The 17,287-nt window shown below is 47.3% G+C and overlaps 1 protein-coding gene across 4 annotated transcripts in view; it reads right to left on the reverse strand.

Moving 5' to 3' along the window:
* Positions 1 to 17,287, reverse strand: part of LOC134339299 (3',5'-cyclic-AMP phosphodiesterase 4B-like) — a 408,487-nt gene that overhangs the window by 101,340 nt on the left and 289,860 nt on the right. The window contains exon 1 of one of the 4 annotated variants that reach the window (XM_063035679.1): positions 11,199 to 11,352. The exons of the other annotated variants lie outside the window; for them this stretch is intronic. Coding sequence (XP_062891749.1) covers positions 11,199 to 11,257 — 59 coding nt within the window. The 5' untranslated portion in view covers positions 11,258 to 11,352. Of the gene's footprint in view, positions 1 to 11,198; positions 11,353 to 17,287 lie in introns of those variants that run through there. 4 annotated transcript variants of the gene reach the window in all.

Genomic DNA, 17,287 nt, shown 5'->3' on the forward strand with positions numbered 1-17,287 from the left:
CCTCATTTTTAATGCGGCCAGTGGTAATTTGCTATGCCTGCACAGATCTGCTGCCACAAAACAACAAATTTCAGACTAATGTCAGTGACAATAATGTGATTCTGGTTCTGAATTCGTGACACTTTATTCAACCAATCCCATGGTTGTTGACACCCCGACAATCTGACAGTTTCCTGGTATATGGGTCACCAATTTCTGCCTCTGGCCTTTATTATCTACTTTCCCAGCAAAGACAGGCATTGATGCTGACATTCCCTATCACCTTCAACGTGACACAACAGCCCACAGCCACCTGAAAATATGCGTGTTTGAAGATCAAAACATGCAACCTATTGCATAGCTCACGGTCTGCCTACTAAATGATTTTGGGACCCAAACTACTACAGGAATCTCAAGGTACTGCCGCGTTACCGCCAAAATATTCCAAATTAATTGGAAGGCTAACAGAACCATAAGAAATGGGAGCAGAATTAGGACATCTGGCCCATCAAGCCTGCTTCACCTTTCAAACATGGCTGATTTATTTTCTCTCTCAACACCATTCTTCTGCCTTCTTCCGATATCCTTTGACAGCCAAGAACCTATCAACTTCTGTTTTAAATATACCCAAAGACTTCACCTCCACCGCTGTCTGTGGCAATGAATTCCACAGATTCACCACCCTCTGGCTAAAGAAATTCCTCCTCATCCCTATTCTAAAGGGACATCCTTGCACTCCAGAGCTGTGACATCTGGTCCTAGATTCCTCCAACTATTGGAAACATCCTCTCCATGTCCACTCAGTTTAGGCCTTTCAATATTCAGTAGGTTTCAATGAGATGCCCACTCATTCTTCTAAACTTCCAGTGAAAACAGACCCAGAGTCATCAAATGGTCTTCATACAAAACCATTGTCGACATCTTCTCCCTGGCCACCATCCCCAGCACTGAGGCTCTGATTACACTCAGTCAGAGTCACTGGGGTGAGCCACATCATTTCTATGCCTATCACCAGACTCCCAAAAGAGTCAATCTGTTGTGGGCTCTGTCAAGACACACGATTGCCAGCTGGACTGAGGAAAAGATTCAGAAATGTACTTTCAGCCCCTTTGAACAATGTAAAATCCCCACCTCCTGGGGGTCGCTGGTCCCTGACTGTTGAAAATGGAGTCGGAACATTCAGGGTGGCGCTGAGAAGCTTGATCTATTGGTTGGGAGCAGACTGTAGCCCAGTATCAACGATGGAAAGAATATGCAGTCTCTCAAACTACACACCGGCAACCCCCAAACCCCCTGCCCCACCCGTGGCAGAGTGTGCAGTTCCCACAGCAGTCAGCGTAGGCATCTTAGAACAACGATGAGGAGGAATTTTTGTTCCCAGCCAGAGGGTGATGAATCTGTGAAATTCATTGCTACAGAAGGTTACTGGGGCCATTGTGTACATGTATATTTAAAGTGGAGGTTGATCGGTACTTAATTAGGGGAGAAGGCAGGAGAATGGGGTTGAGAGGGAAAATAAATCGTCTGTAATCGAATGGCAGAACAGACAAGATGGGCTAAATGGCGTCATTCTGCTCCTATGTCTTAAGCCATCGACAATGACTTGGCAAAGAGCTCTACATTTGGTCTTCTACAATCACTGAACTTTGAATTTATCTACAAATCGTTGGATGACCTTGCTCTGGAATAGAGGTAATGGTTCCCATCTGTCCTACAGATTGGCTCTCCTTCAACACGGAGCTTGTTGGACCTGAAGGGCAGCACTGTGGTGAAAAAAAAAATTGGGACAAGTATCGGAATGATAAGGCAGCCTTGCCTGATAAAGAGTCTTCACAAACATTGGACACAATGCTTGGGATCTTGGCTTGCCTGCCAGCGTGAAGCTTTCATAAGGTGGAGGCAAATTTCTGAAGGTGAAATTTGATGCTTGTCAATCCTTCTCCATGGACGGAGTGTAAGGAAGGCCGCATGAAGTCAGGGAAGCCCATATACAATGTTTATTGCAGCTCCCTGTATCTTCCTGAAGGGAGCAGTCTCAACTATTATAAGTGGCCTTGACTTCATAATGTCATGTCCGCTTTGCCTGAAGACAGCATCTGCAGTACTATTTGAGGAGCAGCTCTTTAGCATCTGGGAGGAGGAAATTAAAGACCTTTGGTGTGGCAGACAGCAGGGACACCCCTCTGTGGAAACTACAGTTAAATTTGCCTCCAGTCTTGAACAAGGCAAAATTACGCCATCTTCAATGTCTCCTGACAAGCCCTCTTATTCCCACATCTGGAGTTGGCGGCCATGCCATATTGAGAAGGCAACATAGAGAATCTGTGGCGGAAGTTCCTCCCCAACAAACGTTAGAAAGCCAGCAGGGCTACTATCTGCTTCCAAGGCCATTCTGTTCCTTAATTTCCAAATAGACATTCTGGCTTCTTGTCAGTCAGGACCAGCAGCAAGGTTCGTACTGTATATTTGTGGTGAGATGGAGTCAAAAGTGCTCACATCAAGTACAGAGGCAGATTTGAGGAGATCTTTGAAGTACTCCTTGCAGATGCCACTACATCTCTGTTCTTGACAAATTTGCCTCCACAGTTGTGGTCTCAGTGGTTTGGGTCTTTGAGTATTTGAACTTCTGATGGCCTTGACATAAAAAGAATCTGAACACCATGATTACCAGCAAGTGGCAAGATTTTCTGAATTATTTTCATCCATCACCACTTACTGGCTTCCTGTTAGGTACTGGGCTCCAGATATCTGCAGATCTGACTCTTTTCCTTGGTGGAAAAGTGCAGTGGAGTCTCCAATCCAAGAGCATCTTGTCCTTGATGTTAATTAGCTCCTGATTATCTTCAGCAAACTAGTTGTGGGTGTTTTCTGGAAGAGAAGCCAAGAAGCTCTTTACTGGAGGTATTCATGGTGGACCCGTGCGGACTGGACCTTGAGGTGGCTCTGCATCATCGATGGCCTGGAGGCATCAGATTGTCTGTGACATAATAGTCTGAGGAGAGCTAGCTTTATGTGGTCTTCCAGATGTTCAGCATTCATTTACTCACAGCTGATGTGAACCTCCGAGTCTGTTGTCTGAACACTGCCGGGAACTATCTGGCAATAGGAGGTCTTGGCTTTGACAAGAACCTGCTCCTGCTCAGGAGGATAGACTTGTCGCTTCACCTACTCCAAAACCGCCAATCATCCTCCTCCTGGGCTCTGCATTCTTCCTTGACCCGACACTGAAGTCACCCAGAAGGATCAGATTGTTTCCTCTGGGATGTGGCCTAGGCCTTTTTTTAAGTTTGGAGTAGCCAGATTAAAACCTACTATCCCAAAATGCCCAAGTCTCTGCCTTGACATCCCAAAGCTACCAAAAGTCAACTTTGACATCCAATTATAGTTGAGCAGCCAATTTCATAATTGGCCAATCAAACTCATTCCCTCTCTACTCTCCTTGTCATTTCAAAATGCACAGCATTCAGCCCTACTCTCCCATAACACCTGATACTCACCCCATAATATTCAAAATAACAATCCCAACAACCCCAATCCTTCTATCCACTCTTCATCATCACCCTGTCTTCTTGAAGAACTGGGCAAAGACCTGCTTCTGGTGAAGTAAAGCTCTATCAAATCCGAAACACAAGCATCTGGTACTTATCCACATTACTACAGGTTGACCTTCACTGATCTGGCACCACTGGGACCTGAGGAGTGCCGGATTAGTGAAAGTGCTGAATTACTGAAGGATCACATTAAGCATAATCAGTGCCGGATTATCGAAGAAACCGGATTACAGGTAGTCAGATTAGTGAAGGTCGACCTGTATTACAAACACAGTCTCTTAATTTCAGAAGCATCTTAAACGACTTCACATTTTGCTCTGATATTGGGAGTGTTCATTGCCTCACATGCATTTCTATCTCTACTGTCATCAAAGGATCAAACAAGAAACTTTCCCTCAATGTCAGCAAAACAATTGAAATGGTCATTGATTTCAGGAAGGGGTGTGGTACACATGCTCCTGTTTACATCACAGCGTCGATGTTGAAAGCCTCAAGCTCCTATAAGTGAACATCACCAATAATTTGTCCTGGTCCAACCATGTAGAAACCATGGTCAAGAAGCGCTTCTACTTCCTCAAGAGGCTACAGAAATTCAGCACGTCCCCATTGACCTTCACCAAATTTTATCGATGCACAGTAGAAACCATCCTATCCAGATGCATTAAGGCTTGGTACAACAAGTGCTTTGTCCAAAATGGCAAGAAACTGCAGAGAGCTGTGGACAGATCTCAGCACATCCCAAAACCAGACTCCCTACTGAGGACTCTGCCTGCATTTCCCACCGCCTCTGTAAAGCATTCTACATAGTCCAGGATCCTATCTCAAACAAGAGAAGATCTGCAGATGCTGGAAATCAAAGTAATGCACACAAAATGCTGGAGGAACTCAGCAGGTCAGGCAGCATCTAAAGATCCAATCTACCCAGGACATTCTCTTTCTCCCCGCTCCCAACATATCGATGTAGTTATAAAAAAGGCAAGACAGCGGCTATACTTCATTAGGAGTTTGAAGAGATTTGGCATGTCAACAAATACACTCAAAAACTTCTACAGTTGTACCATTCTGACAGGCTGCATCACTGTCTGGTATGGAGGGGCTACTGCACAGGACAAAAGGAACTGCATAAGGTTGTAACTGATGCTGCCCGACCTGCTGAGTTCATCCAGCGTACTGAAGGTGTTGCTTTGATCACAGCATCTGCAGATTATTTTGTGTTTACGAAGGTTGTAAATCCAGTCAGTTCCATCTTGGGTACCTGCCTACAAAGTACCCAGGACATCTGGTCACCTCACTATAGGAAGGGTATAGAAAGGGTGCAGAGGAGATTTACAAGGATATTGCCTGGACTGGGGAGCATACGAGAATAGGTTGAGTGAACTCGGCCTTTTTTCCTTGGAGCGACGGAGGATGAGAGGTGACCTGGTAGAGGTGTATAAGATGATGAGAGGCATTGATCGTGTGGATAGTCAGAGGCTTTTTCCCAGGGCTGAAATGGCTAGCACGAGAGGGCACAATTTTAAGGTGCTTGGAAGTAGCTACAGAAGAGATGCCAGGGGTAAATTTTTATGCAGAGTGGTGAGTGCGTGAAATGGACGGCCAGCGATGGTGGTGGAGGCAGATAGGATAGGATCTTTTAAGAGGCTCCTGGACAGGTATATGGAGCTCAGAAATATAGAGGGCTATGGGTAACCCTTGGTAATTTCTCAGGTAAGGACATGTTCGGCACAGGTTTGTGGGCCGAAGGGCCTGTATTGTGCTGTAGGTTTTCTATGTTTCTATCTTTAGGGAGCGCTGTCTCAGAAAGGCAGAATCCATTATTAAGGACCTCCAGCACCCAGGGCAGCCCTTTTCTCACTGTTACCATCAGGTAGGAGATACAGAAGTCTGAAGGCACACACACAGAGATTCAGGAACAGCTTCTTCCCCTCTGCCATCCGATTCCTAAATGGACATTGAATCTTTGGACACTACCTCATTTCTTTTAATATACAGTATTTCTGTTTTTTGCACTTTTTAAATTTATTCAATATACATAACTGATTTACTTGTTTATTTATTACCATTATTTTAATTTTATTTATTATTATTATTTTTCTCTGCAAGATCATGTATTGCATTGAACTGCTGCTGCTAAGTTAACAAGTTTCATGTCACATGCCAGTGATAATAAACCTGATTCTGATTCCGATTCCCTCCTACTGGGAAGAAGATACAAAATCCTAAAAGCATGTACCACCAGGCTCAAGGTGTCAGCTTCTGTCTTGCTGATATAAGGCTATTGAATAGTCCCCTCAATGAAATCTTGACCTCACCATCTACTTTCTTACGGCGTTGCCTGTCCGCATTGCACTTTCTCTACACTCTTAAGGCTGGTTTATACTTCTGCGTCAACTTGACGCCGTAGGTACCTACGCCGTAGCCTGACGCGCACCTCTCCCAAAATGTAACCGCGCTTCGCGGCAATGCAGACCGAACAACTGTGATTGGTCCGCTTGGTAGCATCGCATTTCCTCCTACGCTGCAATAGCTTCCCATTGGGCGACTGAAGGGCAGGGAAGGAACTCTGGCTGCAATGCTTTCCATAAAGCTTTACAGACCTCCGAAATTATGGAGGACACATTTTGCTTTTACGAAAAAAGACGCTCACTTTAATCTTGTTTACCCCGAGAAGGACTACCATGACCATGAAGGCTTGCGCGGGCAGGTGTGTGCGCATGCGCGATGTGCCCGAATTGCAGAGCAATGCAGACACACCAACGCACAAGTATAAATGCTCACAACGCACGTTGGCCACTTGCGTAGGCTACAGCGTCCGTTTGACGCACAAATATAAATCAGCCTTTACACTCTGTCCTGTTCTTTGTTACGGTTTTCCCTTGTACTACCTCAATGCATTGATGAGATGAAATGATTTGCATGCAAAACAACGTTCTTCACTGTACCATGGTATATATGATAACAATAAACCAATTTACCAATTAAATCTAAACTATGATGCTTAGAATGCTTGCACCAACTTGGCAATGGATATGATAAAATAGGGAAATTTCGAGCTGTTGGTTTGAACAAATGTTCCGAAGGTCAACAAAGGGCATTTTATGCATTCCTCACACAGACACTTTCTCTAAAAAGCCCCTAATCACCCATCTTACAGGAGATGAGGCCTAGGGTATATTGATTTGAAGGAAAGGTCCGAGGGGCTGAGTGGCTGATATGCTTATGGTGATATGCTCACTTTGATTCATCCATCCATCCAACTCACCGTCTTGTCTACAAGTTAAAATTGCCTTTTATTTCTTTCTCTTGTTTCTTATTGTTTTCTACCCGAAACATTAACTCGGTTTTGCTCGCCACCAAAGCTGCCTGATCGACCGATCCCGGCATTTTCTGTCTCTGTTCGTAGCGTCTGCAGTTCTGTTTTTGATTTTCAACCCTGTAGGAGTTTATGCTTGTGATATGAGGTGATGAGGTGCTGTTCAGAGTCTGAAGAAAAGCCCCATTACTGTATTTACTCCCTGAATTAACACAGGAGCCAGATTATCAGACTGTGTAGGATGTAAGTTAGAAGTCCAAATGACTAAATTGGAAAATCAATGAAGCTGTTTTCACTCAAGTACAAAACATTTAAACTCTCTCCACAGATAGTAAATCAGCAATACTTTCTCATCAGTCTGAACACCAGTGAACATGAGGTAGGTGCAAGGCACCATCTTCTCCATAAGGTTGTAGCTCTCTCTGTAATGGATCACAGCTTTTCAAAATGAAGTGATTCCTAGATCTCAATGAGGTCATCAAATCAATTGATGTAATTCAGAAGAATGAGGGTTTTATCGAAGTATGTAAGATTTTGAAGGGGCCAGACAAGGTGGATGTCGTAAAGTTACTTCTGTTCCAGGGAAAATCTAAAACTAGAGTCTTTAGTTTAAGATGAGGAGCAATTCCTTTTTTCAAAGGTAGTAAAGCTTTGGAATTCTCTGCAGTTTGTGCAGGCTGCATAATTTCAAGACAGAGGTCGAATAGCCTTCAGATTGTGGGGAAATCAAAAGGTAATGGAGGCTGAGACAGGGAACCAGAATAAAAGTACAATCTAATTAACTGAGTTCTTATGGAATGAGCCAGGACTTTGGGAGACCAAACAAACTACTGCCTGTGTACTGCAACTATGATCTGCATCTCAATCGACATCCCTAAAGCAGATTATCATGTTGTTATTTGTGGGAGCTTGTTGTGTACAGTTGGGCAGCCGCAGTTCCTACATTGCAACATGATTACACCTCAAAAGTAGTTTATTCGTTGTGAGACATCCTGAAATGAATGTGAAAGGTGGAACGTAAATGTAGGTCATTCTTAATGATGAAAATAACATTAATTTCTCTCAGATTTTGAATGTGGCTTACACAATAGAAACTTTCAATTCCCCTCAAAAAAATTTGGATTACAAAAGCAAAATCCTTTTTACAAATCTGAAATAAAATAAATTCTGGAAATAGATAACATGTTAGGCAGCATCTCAGGAGGGAGGAACTGTTATTACAATCAAAGACTTTTTGGCAGCAGGGTGGATGTGGGGAGGATATTTCTTCTTCTGTAAGAACTAGGGGTCTTCGTTTCAAATAAGCCTTTCCCACTAAAGACGGGAGTTAATTGTTTTTCCTCTCAGAGGATCCTGAATGTTGCGATTACCTTCCTCGCAGGGTAGTAGAAGCAAAGTATCTGAATATTTTTAAGACTTGGAGAAACAAGGACATAACTTTTCTCACTTCCTAGAAACAACAGCCATGAAATCTTTCCTGACCCATTTTAGAAGTACAATGAGGCCTCCTTTTCACAAAACACATTTAAAGAAAAACATTCAGGAAACCTAGCAATATGGCTCCTAGGGTCAGAGGTCATAAGTCATGCCCAAAGTTCTCTATTAGTGGAAGAGTGGCTAAGAGGGGCCATGAGCCACAGATCGCCATACTGATGACATATGAATGACAAATGAAAACAGAATTATTGCAATCATCAGTACATGTATAAATACAACTTTGCATATGTAACTTTAAAATCTACTGCATATTGTGCCAGAATACAAAGGCATCTGGGATCATTGCCAGACTGGACCAGATCCGCAGCAATGTCTTCAAGTACAGACAACAGGTGTCAAGAGATAAGAACATGAGCTGACTGAAGAAAAGCATCATTCTCCAAACCTAAAACCCAACAAATCATCACAAAAACTGGCTTAGCGTTAGCAGAAGCTTCAGTGATTATGTTTGTGCTCCAATGTCTATTTTACCCTTTGTCCTCTCCTTATCACTGTGTCCCATGTATCTAAACCCGCTCTAAAGCCCTAACCATTCTCCACACACCCTATCCTGTCCCGTACCCACACCCCGTTCCCCTGCACCCTCCACTCTGATTAAACAAAACCTACTCCCACACATTCCTCTGATAACCTTTTGGCCCTACCTTCAACTGTTGCTCCTGAACTGCCTAGACATTTAACTCACAAAAACGATCTTATCTATTTCCAATATACACCAAGTCATTACTGCATTTCTTTCCTATACTTGTACACATCAGAACACAAACACATCATTCAGAGGAAAATATACCTAAACTTCTCACTCTCCCTCTCACACTCACGCACACACACACACAAAGGTTAATCATTTGGAAAGAGTTATTACCAATCAAAAGCAAGTTATTCATCAGAAACTGGATCGTGATCCAGAAATTGCTACTCGTGAGATGATTATTGATCAGGAATGGATTATGGATTACTTCAGAAAGGGTATAACGAGGGAACACACACCAATCCTCACAGAGGGATCAGAAGTGGAAAGAGTGAGCAATTTTAAGTTTCTGGGGGTCAATATCTCTGAGGATCTAACCTGGGCCCAACATACAGCTGCAGCTATAAAGAAGGCACGACATTGGCTATACTTCATTGGGAGTTTGAGGGGATTTGGTACATCACCTAAAAGAGCATTCTAAGTGGCTGCATCACCGTCCGGTATGGGGGGAGGGAGTGGGTGGCTACGACACAGGGTCGATATAAAATTAGTCAGCTCCATCATGGTCACTAGCCTCTGTAGCACCCAGGACATCTTCAATGAGCGGTGCCTCAGAAAGGAGTCGCCCATCATTAATGACCTTCACCACCCAGGGCATGCCCTCTTCCCATTGCTACCATCAGGAAGGAGGTACAGGAGCCTGAAGGCACACACTCAGTGATTCAGGAACAGCTTCTTCCCCTCTGCCACCCGATTTCCGAACGGACATTGAACCCGTGAACACTACCTCACTACTTTTTTTTCCCCATTTCTTTTTTTTTTGCACTACTTAATTAATTTAACTATTTAATATTAATATACTTACTGTAATTCACAGTTTTCTTTTCCTCTCTGTTATCATGTATTGCATTATACAGGTGCCGCAAAGTTAACGAATTTCACAACACATGCCGGTGATTTTAAACCCGATTCTGACCTGGAGCTGAATACTGATCAACAGTAACTTATCTTCAACAGAGAGTTATTGATCAGGAGCAGGGCATTGATAGGGCCCAGTCGGCAGATCTCGCTCTGGACAACAAATCTCCAGACATGCGCCGGCGATATTAAGCCTGATTCCGATTCCGATATTAATCCAGAGCAAAAATGCTGTGGCTAGCTGGAAGAATTACTTCAGTTGTTAAGATTCTCTGAGCTGTGTGGCTGTTTCCTGGTTTTAATAAGTGGATTTGTTTCACCTGCTCCTTGATAGGGTGTTTGCTTGGCACAGGTACCTGGACCATTCTGGTAAATACAGAGAAGGAAAGGCGACCTTCAGCCACACACAGTCCTCAGCTGACTAAACTCAATCCCAGTGTCACCACGACTACTGGCGGTCCCTACCTGAGTCTTTTCCCTCTTCCTCTTTGCAACATGGTTGCACCCCTGGGGTGGGCTGATGTCTAAGAATTTGAAACGGACTGGATGGTTCTACAAAGAAACAACATAGACTCGACGGGCTCCTCCGAACTGCAATGGTTCTATAATTCTGTGCACGTATACCCAAAATGGAACTGCTGTTTGAGCCCCTGTGGCCGCTGGATGGAGCCCCTAGGTGAGACCTCTTGACCCCAGGATGGAGTTGCAATTTGAGCCCGTGTGGCCCTGGATGCAACTGACGTTTGAGCCTTTGCAGCCCCGGGGTGGAGTTGCCGCTTGAACCCTGTGGCTCCAGGATGGAACTACCCTTTGAATCGTTTTAGTCCCGGGATGGGGCTGCTTGTTGAGCATTTGTAGCCCCGGGTTTGGAGCTGCTGTGTGCAGAGACTCCGGGACGGAGCTGGCATTGGGACGCTCGCGGCTCCAGGACGGAGCTGGCATTGGGACGCTCGCGGCTCCAGGACGGAGCTGGCATTGGGACGCTCGCGGCTCCAGGACGGAGCTGGCATTGGGACGCTCGCGGCTCCAGGACGGAGCTGGCATTGGGACGCTCGCGGCTCCAGGACGGAGCTGGCATTGGGACGCTCGCGGCTCCAGGACGGAGCTGGCGTCCGAACGCTTGCGGTGGCAGGATGCAGCCGATATTAGGGCGCTTGTGGCTACGGGATGGAGCTGATGTCTAGTGCTATTTTTCATCGCCCCTCCTTCCCTGAATTGCCGTTTAAGATTGCCGGTAAGGACCACCAACCTAAGAGTCCTGGTGAATCGTTGTTTCTTAATGTCTTCCTCACAAAAGGAGAAATGCATAACACCGTCCTCCAAGAGTTTAAGTCCTTCCCTCGGTTACATCCGAGACCCACAGAGAGAAAACGCCAAAAGAACTTCCACCATTCAACTTCCCCCAGCACTTACTTCTCTCTGTCCCGAGATACGAGAGGTAGCACGGCAGCCCTGAAAACCCGGAGACGGGGACGTTGCTCAGGACCGGACCGGACCGCATTGCAATTTAAAAATACGTCAGACTACCTTTACGGCAGACAGAATGAGTGGTTGCATCGCGGCTTCCCTCGATACTGCTGTTAGTTTAGGGTCAATGAACTGCTCGCGGTGTTCTTGTGCTGGAGATACAATCTTGTACCACTTCTTTTCACGATGTTTATCAATGATTTGGATGTTGGAATTGATGGGGTTTTTTGGGTCAAGTTTGCAGACAGCTTTGTGGGCTGAAGGGCTTGTATTGTGCTGTAAGTTTTCTATGTTTCTATGATACAAAGATAGGTGGAGGGGCAGGTAGCGTTGGGGCAGCAGAGCATCTACAGAATGATTGGACAGAATGGGCAAAGAAGTAGCAGGTGGAATATAGTGCAGGGAAGTGTATGCTCACGTAAGGAATGAAGACCTGGACTTTTTTTTTAACCAGAGAAAATTCAAAAATCAGAAGTGCAAAGGGACTTGGGAGTCCTTGTGCAGGATTCTCTAAATGGTAACTTGCGGGTTGAGTCAGGGGTAAGGAAGGCAAATACAATGTTAGCATTAATTTCGAGAGGATTAGAATATAAGATCAAGGATGTGATGCTGATGCATTATAAGGCATTGGTCAGACTACAGTTGGAGATTGTGGGCCCTTTATGTGCTGGCATTGACAAGGACCCATAGGAGGTTCAGAAGAATGATTCTGGGAATGGAAGTGTTTACATATGAGGAGTGTTTGATGGCTTTGGGCCTGTACTTACTGGAATTTAGAAGAATGAGGCGGGGGGAATCTCATTGAAACCTATCAGATATTGAAAAGCCTGAAGAGAGTGGATGTGGAGAGGATGTTTCCTGTAGTTGGTAAGTCTAGGACCGGAGGGCACAACCTCAGAATAGAGGGAAGAACAGATGAGAAAGAAATTCTTTAGCCAGAGAGTGGTGAATCTGTGGAATTCATTGTCACGGATGGCTTTGGAGGCCAAATCATTGAGTATATTTAAAGCAGAGTTTGACAGGTTCTCGGTTAGTCAGGGTGTCAAAGATAGCAGGGAGGAGGTCGGAGAATGGGTTTGAGGAGATGAACAGTCTCAGCCCAAGACATCGACCGTACTCTTTTCCATAGGTGCTGCCTGACCTGCTGAGTTCCTCCGGCATGTTGTGTGTGTTGCCCTGAATTTCCAGCATCCGCAGATTTCCTCTTGTTTGTGATTGCACTGCTCCTGTTTCTTATGCTTTTACTGTATGTCCCTATGGTGATGAACCTCTCGAATTTTCTGTCAGGATTGAGAAGGTTAAAGCAATGGAGGTAGTTAAAGAGGATATAGATACACTTTTGACAAATCAGAGAATTTTCTGCTCTGGGGAACTGGTGCAAAGAGGAGATGAGGCCTGGAACAGAACAGTCTTGGTCATGTTGAATAGGGTGAGCAAGTGGCCAACTCCTGCCTCTATCTTCTGGTGTTTTAGCCAGCAGAGGAATGAATTTAGAATTACTGCTGTGATCATTAGCACAGGAAGAAGGTGTGTGAGGTCTGGGGTTACCCAGGGTACAATGCAGCCCAGTCCTAATGTCAGGCAGTGCCAGTAGAACGGACTATCCACACAGAGCAGAAACAGTGACTAGGTTCTGAACATCTGAGCAAAGTAATATCCCGCAGAGGCTGGAAATCCGAAACAAAACCGGGAGATGCTGGAAATGATCAGCTCATCGGACAGCATTGGGGAAGAGAGGAACAGACAAGATTTCAGATTGATGAACTATCATCAGAAGTGAAAAGTTAACTTTGTTTCTCTCTCCACAGATCCTGCCTGACCTGCTTTGTATCTCCAGCATTTTCTGGTTTTACTGTGGTTCCATAGAGACGTCGGACACTTCAACTACCACAAAACGCAGTAGAGCCAAATGGTGTATGTATAGTTACTGTTGTAAAGAAGTAACCAGATAACCAGTTATCTGGTTCTGATAAATAGTCTTGGCCTGAAACTTTGACTGCTTACTCACTTCCATAGATGCTACCTCACTGCAGAGTTCTTCCAGCACTTTGTGTGTGTTGTTCTGGTTTCCAACGTCTGCAGAATAACTAGTTTACTGTGCAATGGTCACCCAGGACAATAATGGGCAGAAGCAACTGGATAACACCTCTGAGATATCTGTGGGAGACTTGATAGCTCTGAGATGAATTTTGTACTTGCGTGATGGCAACCTTAGTGTTGCCTCTCACACAATGCAGCCCCCCCCTCCCCGCCCCAGTATTGTTCTTTGGCAGCTCAAGGCCATCGCTGTGCAGCATTTCTGCAATGCAGCCCTCCCGATGTTGTAATATTTCTGCAGCTTTGTCAATCCTACATGCTCCCACTACTGCCCTTTCAGCAGTGTCACACTTCCTCAATCCTGTCTCTTTCAGAATACGTTTTCCTCAGAACCAGCCCTCTGGCAGTGCACGACATTCTGGGTCCTTTGTGACACAGTTCGCAAAACTGCCCACTGTCAGTCCCGTATTCCCTAACTATGCCCTTCTGACAGTGCAGCACTCTCCCAGTATTGCCTCTCCAACAGCGGAATATTCGTACAGTACCACACCTCCAAATATTCAGCAATCCTTTGGTACTGCCCCTCTGACAGTGCAGTACTCCCTCAGTGCCAAACTTCTGACAATGGAGCACTTCCTCAAAACCATTCCTCCACTAGTGAAATATTCCTTCAGCACTCCCTTAGTTCAGTCCCTCTGCCAGTGCGAAACTCCCTCAGTATTGTCCCTCCAACAGTGTGACACTCCCTCAGTACTGTCCCTCCGACAGCGTGACGTTCCCTCAGTACTGTCCCTCCGACAGTGTGACGCTCCCTCAGTACCGTCCCTCCGACAGTGAGACACTCCCTCAGTACTGTCCCTCTGACAGTGTGACGCTCCCTCAGTACTGCCCCTCCGACAGTGTGACGCTCCCTCAGTACTGTCCCTCCGACAGTGTGACGCTCCCTCAGTACCGTCCCTCCGACAGTGAGACACTCCCTCAGTACTGTCCCTCCGACAGTGTGACGCTCCCTCAGTACTGTCCTTCTGACAGTGACACTCCCTCAGTACTGTCCCTCTGACAGTGTGACGCTCCCTCAGTACAGTCCCCCTGACAGTGAGACACTCCCTCAGTACTGTCCCTCCAACAGTGAGACACTCCCTCAGTACTGTCCCTCCGACAGTGTGACACTCCCTCAGTAGTGTCCCTCTGACAGTGAGACACTCCCTCAGCGCTGTCCCTCTGACAGTGAGACACTCCCTCAGCGCTGTCCCTCTGACAGTGAGACACTCCCTCAGCGCTGTCCCTCTGACAGTGAGACACTCCCTCAGGGCTGTCCCTCTGACAGTGAGACACTCCCTCAGCGCTGTCCCTCTGACAGTGAGACACTCCCTCAGCACTGCCCCTCTGACAGTGAGACACACTCTCAGCACTGCCCCTCTGACAGTGAGACACACTCTCAGCACTGCCCCTCTGACAGTGAGACACTCCCTCAGCGCTGTCCCTCTGACAGTGAGACACTCCCTCAGTGCTGTCCCTCTGACAGTGAGACACTCCCTCAGCGCTGCCCCTCTGACAGTGAGACACTCCCTCAGCACTGTCCCTCTGACAGTGAGACACTCCCTCAGCGCTGCCCCTCTGACAGTGAGACACTCCCTCAGCGCTGTCCCTCTGACAGTGAGACACTCCCTCAGCGCTGTCCCTCTGACAGTGAGACACACTCTCAGCACTGCCCCTCTGACAGTGAGACACTCCCTCAGCACTGTCCCTCTGACAGTGAGACACTCCCTCAGCGCTGCCCCTCTGACAGTGAGACACTCCCTCAGCGCTGCCCCTCTGACAGTGAGACACTCCCTCAGCGCTGCCCCTCTGACAGTGAGACACTCCCTCAGCGCTGTCCCTCTGACAGTGAGACACTCCCTCAGCACTGTCCCTCTGACAGTGAGACACTCCCTCAGCACTGTCCCTCTGACAGTGAGACACTCCCTCAGCACTGCCCCTCTGACAGTGAGACACTCCCTCAGCACTGCCCCTCTGACAGTGAGACACTCCCTCAGCGCTGCCCCTCTGACAGTGAGACACTCCCTCAGCGCTGCCCCTCTGACAGTGAGACACTCCCTCAGCGCTGTCCCTCTGACAGTGAGACACTCCCTCAGCGCTGTCCCTCTGACAGTGAGACACTCCCTCAGCGCTGTCCCTCTGACAGTGAGACACTCCCTCAGTGCTGTCCCTCTGACAGTGAGACACTCCCTCAGCGCTGTCCCTCTGACAGTGAGACACTCCCTCAGCGCTGTCCCTCTGACAGTGAGACACTCCCTCAGCACTGCCCCTCTGACAGTGAGACACTCCCTCAGCACTGCCCCTCTGACAGTGAGACACTCCCTCAGCACTGTCCCTCTGACAGTGACCTCCCTCAGCACTGTCCCTCTGACAGTGAGACACTCCCTCAGCACTGTCCCTCTGACAGTGAGACACTCCCTCAGCACTGCCCCTCTGACAGTGAGACACTCCCTCAGCACTGCCCCTCTGACAGTGAGACACTCCCTCAGCGCTGCCCCTCTGACAGTGAGACACTCCCTCAGCGCTGCCCCTCTGACAGTGAGACACTCCCTCAGCGCTGTCCCTCTGACAGTGAGACACTCCCTCAGCGCTGTCCCTCTGACAGTGAGACACTCCCTCAGCGCTGTCCCTCTGACAGTGAGACACTCCCTCAGCGCTGCCCCTCTGACAGTGAGACACTCCCTCAGCACTGTCCCTCTGACAGTGACCTCCCTCAGTACTGTCCCTCTGACAGTGAGACACTCCCTCAGCACTGTCCATCTGACAGTGAGACACTCCCTCAGCACTGTCCCTCTGACAGTGAGACACTCCCTCAGCACTGTCCCTCTGACAGTGAGACACTCCCTCAGCACTGTCCCTCTGACAGTGAGACACTCCCTCAGCACTGCCCCTCTGACAGTGAGACACTCCCTCAGCACTGCCCCTCTGACCGTGAGACACTCCCTCAGCACTGCCCCTCTGACAGTGAGACACTCCCTCAGCACTGCCCCTCTGACAGTGAGACACTCCCTCAGCACTCACCCTCTGACAGTGAGACACTCCCTCAGCACTGTCCCTCTGACAGTGAGACACTCCCTCAGCACTGCCCCTCTGACAGTGAGACACTCCCTCAGCACTGCCCCTCTGACAGTGAGACACTCCCTCAGCACTGCCCCTCTGACAGTGAGACACTCCCTCAGCACTGCCCCTCTGACAGTGAGACACTCCCTCAGCACTGCCCCTCTGACAGTGAGACACTCCCTCAGCACTGTCCCTCTGACAGTGAGACACTCCCTCAGCGCTGCCCCTCTGACAGTGAGACACTCCCTCAGCACTGTCCCTCTGACAGTGAGACACTCCCTCAGCGCTGCCCCTCTGACAGTGAGACACTCCCTCAGCACTGTCCCTCTGACAGTGAGACACTCCCTCAGCACTGCCCCTCTGACAGTGAGACACTCTCTTGGTCTCAACTTTTTTTCTGATTTTGCCTGAGATGCCCAGTAGAGCCTGAACTGTTTGAATGGTTTGGCTTTATAAGGAGCTTCAGACAATGAGTGACCATCGCTTTGTCCCTTAGGTTGTACAGCATTACAGTGGATCATGTTGCTGGCTCTCAGTTCCAGTAACCCGGATATGACTGTGATCTCTAGTGCTAACTGTGTGGAACTTGCACATTTTCACAATGACTAAATGTGGTTTCCTCAGGTCTTCCAGCTTACCCCCATATCCCAAAGAAAAACAGGTGGGTAAGTTATTTTGTTACTGACTGTAGGTTAGTGGTGATGTATTAACGGAGTGGATGTCTGTGTGAGGATA

This window comes from Mobula hypostoma, chromosome 29, assembly GCF_963921235.1.
Source record: "Mobula hypostoma chromosome 29, sMobHyp1.1, whole genome shotgun sequence".
Classification (NCBI taxonomy): domain Eukaryota; kingdom Metazoa; phylum Chordata; class Chondrichthyes; order Myliobatiformes; family Myliobatidae; genus Mobula; species Mobula hypostoma.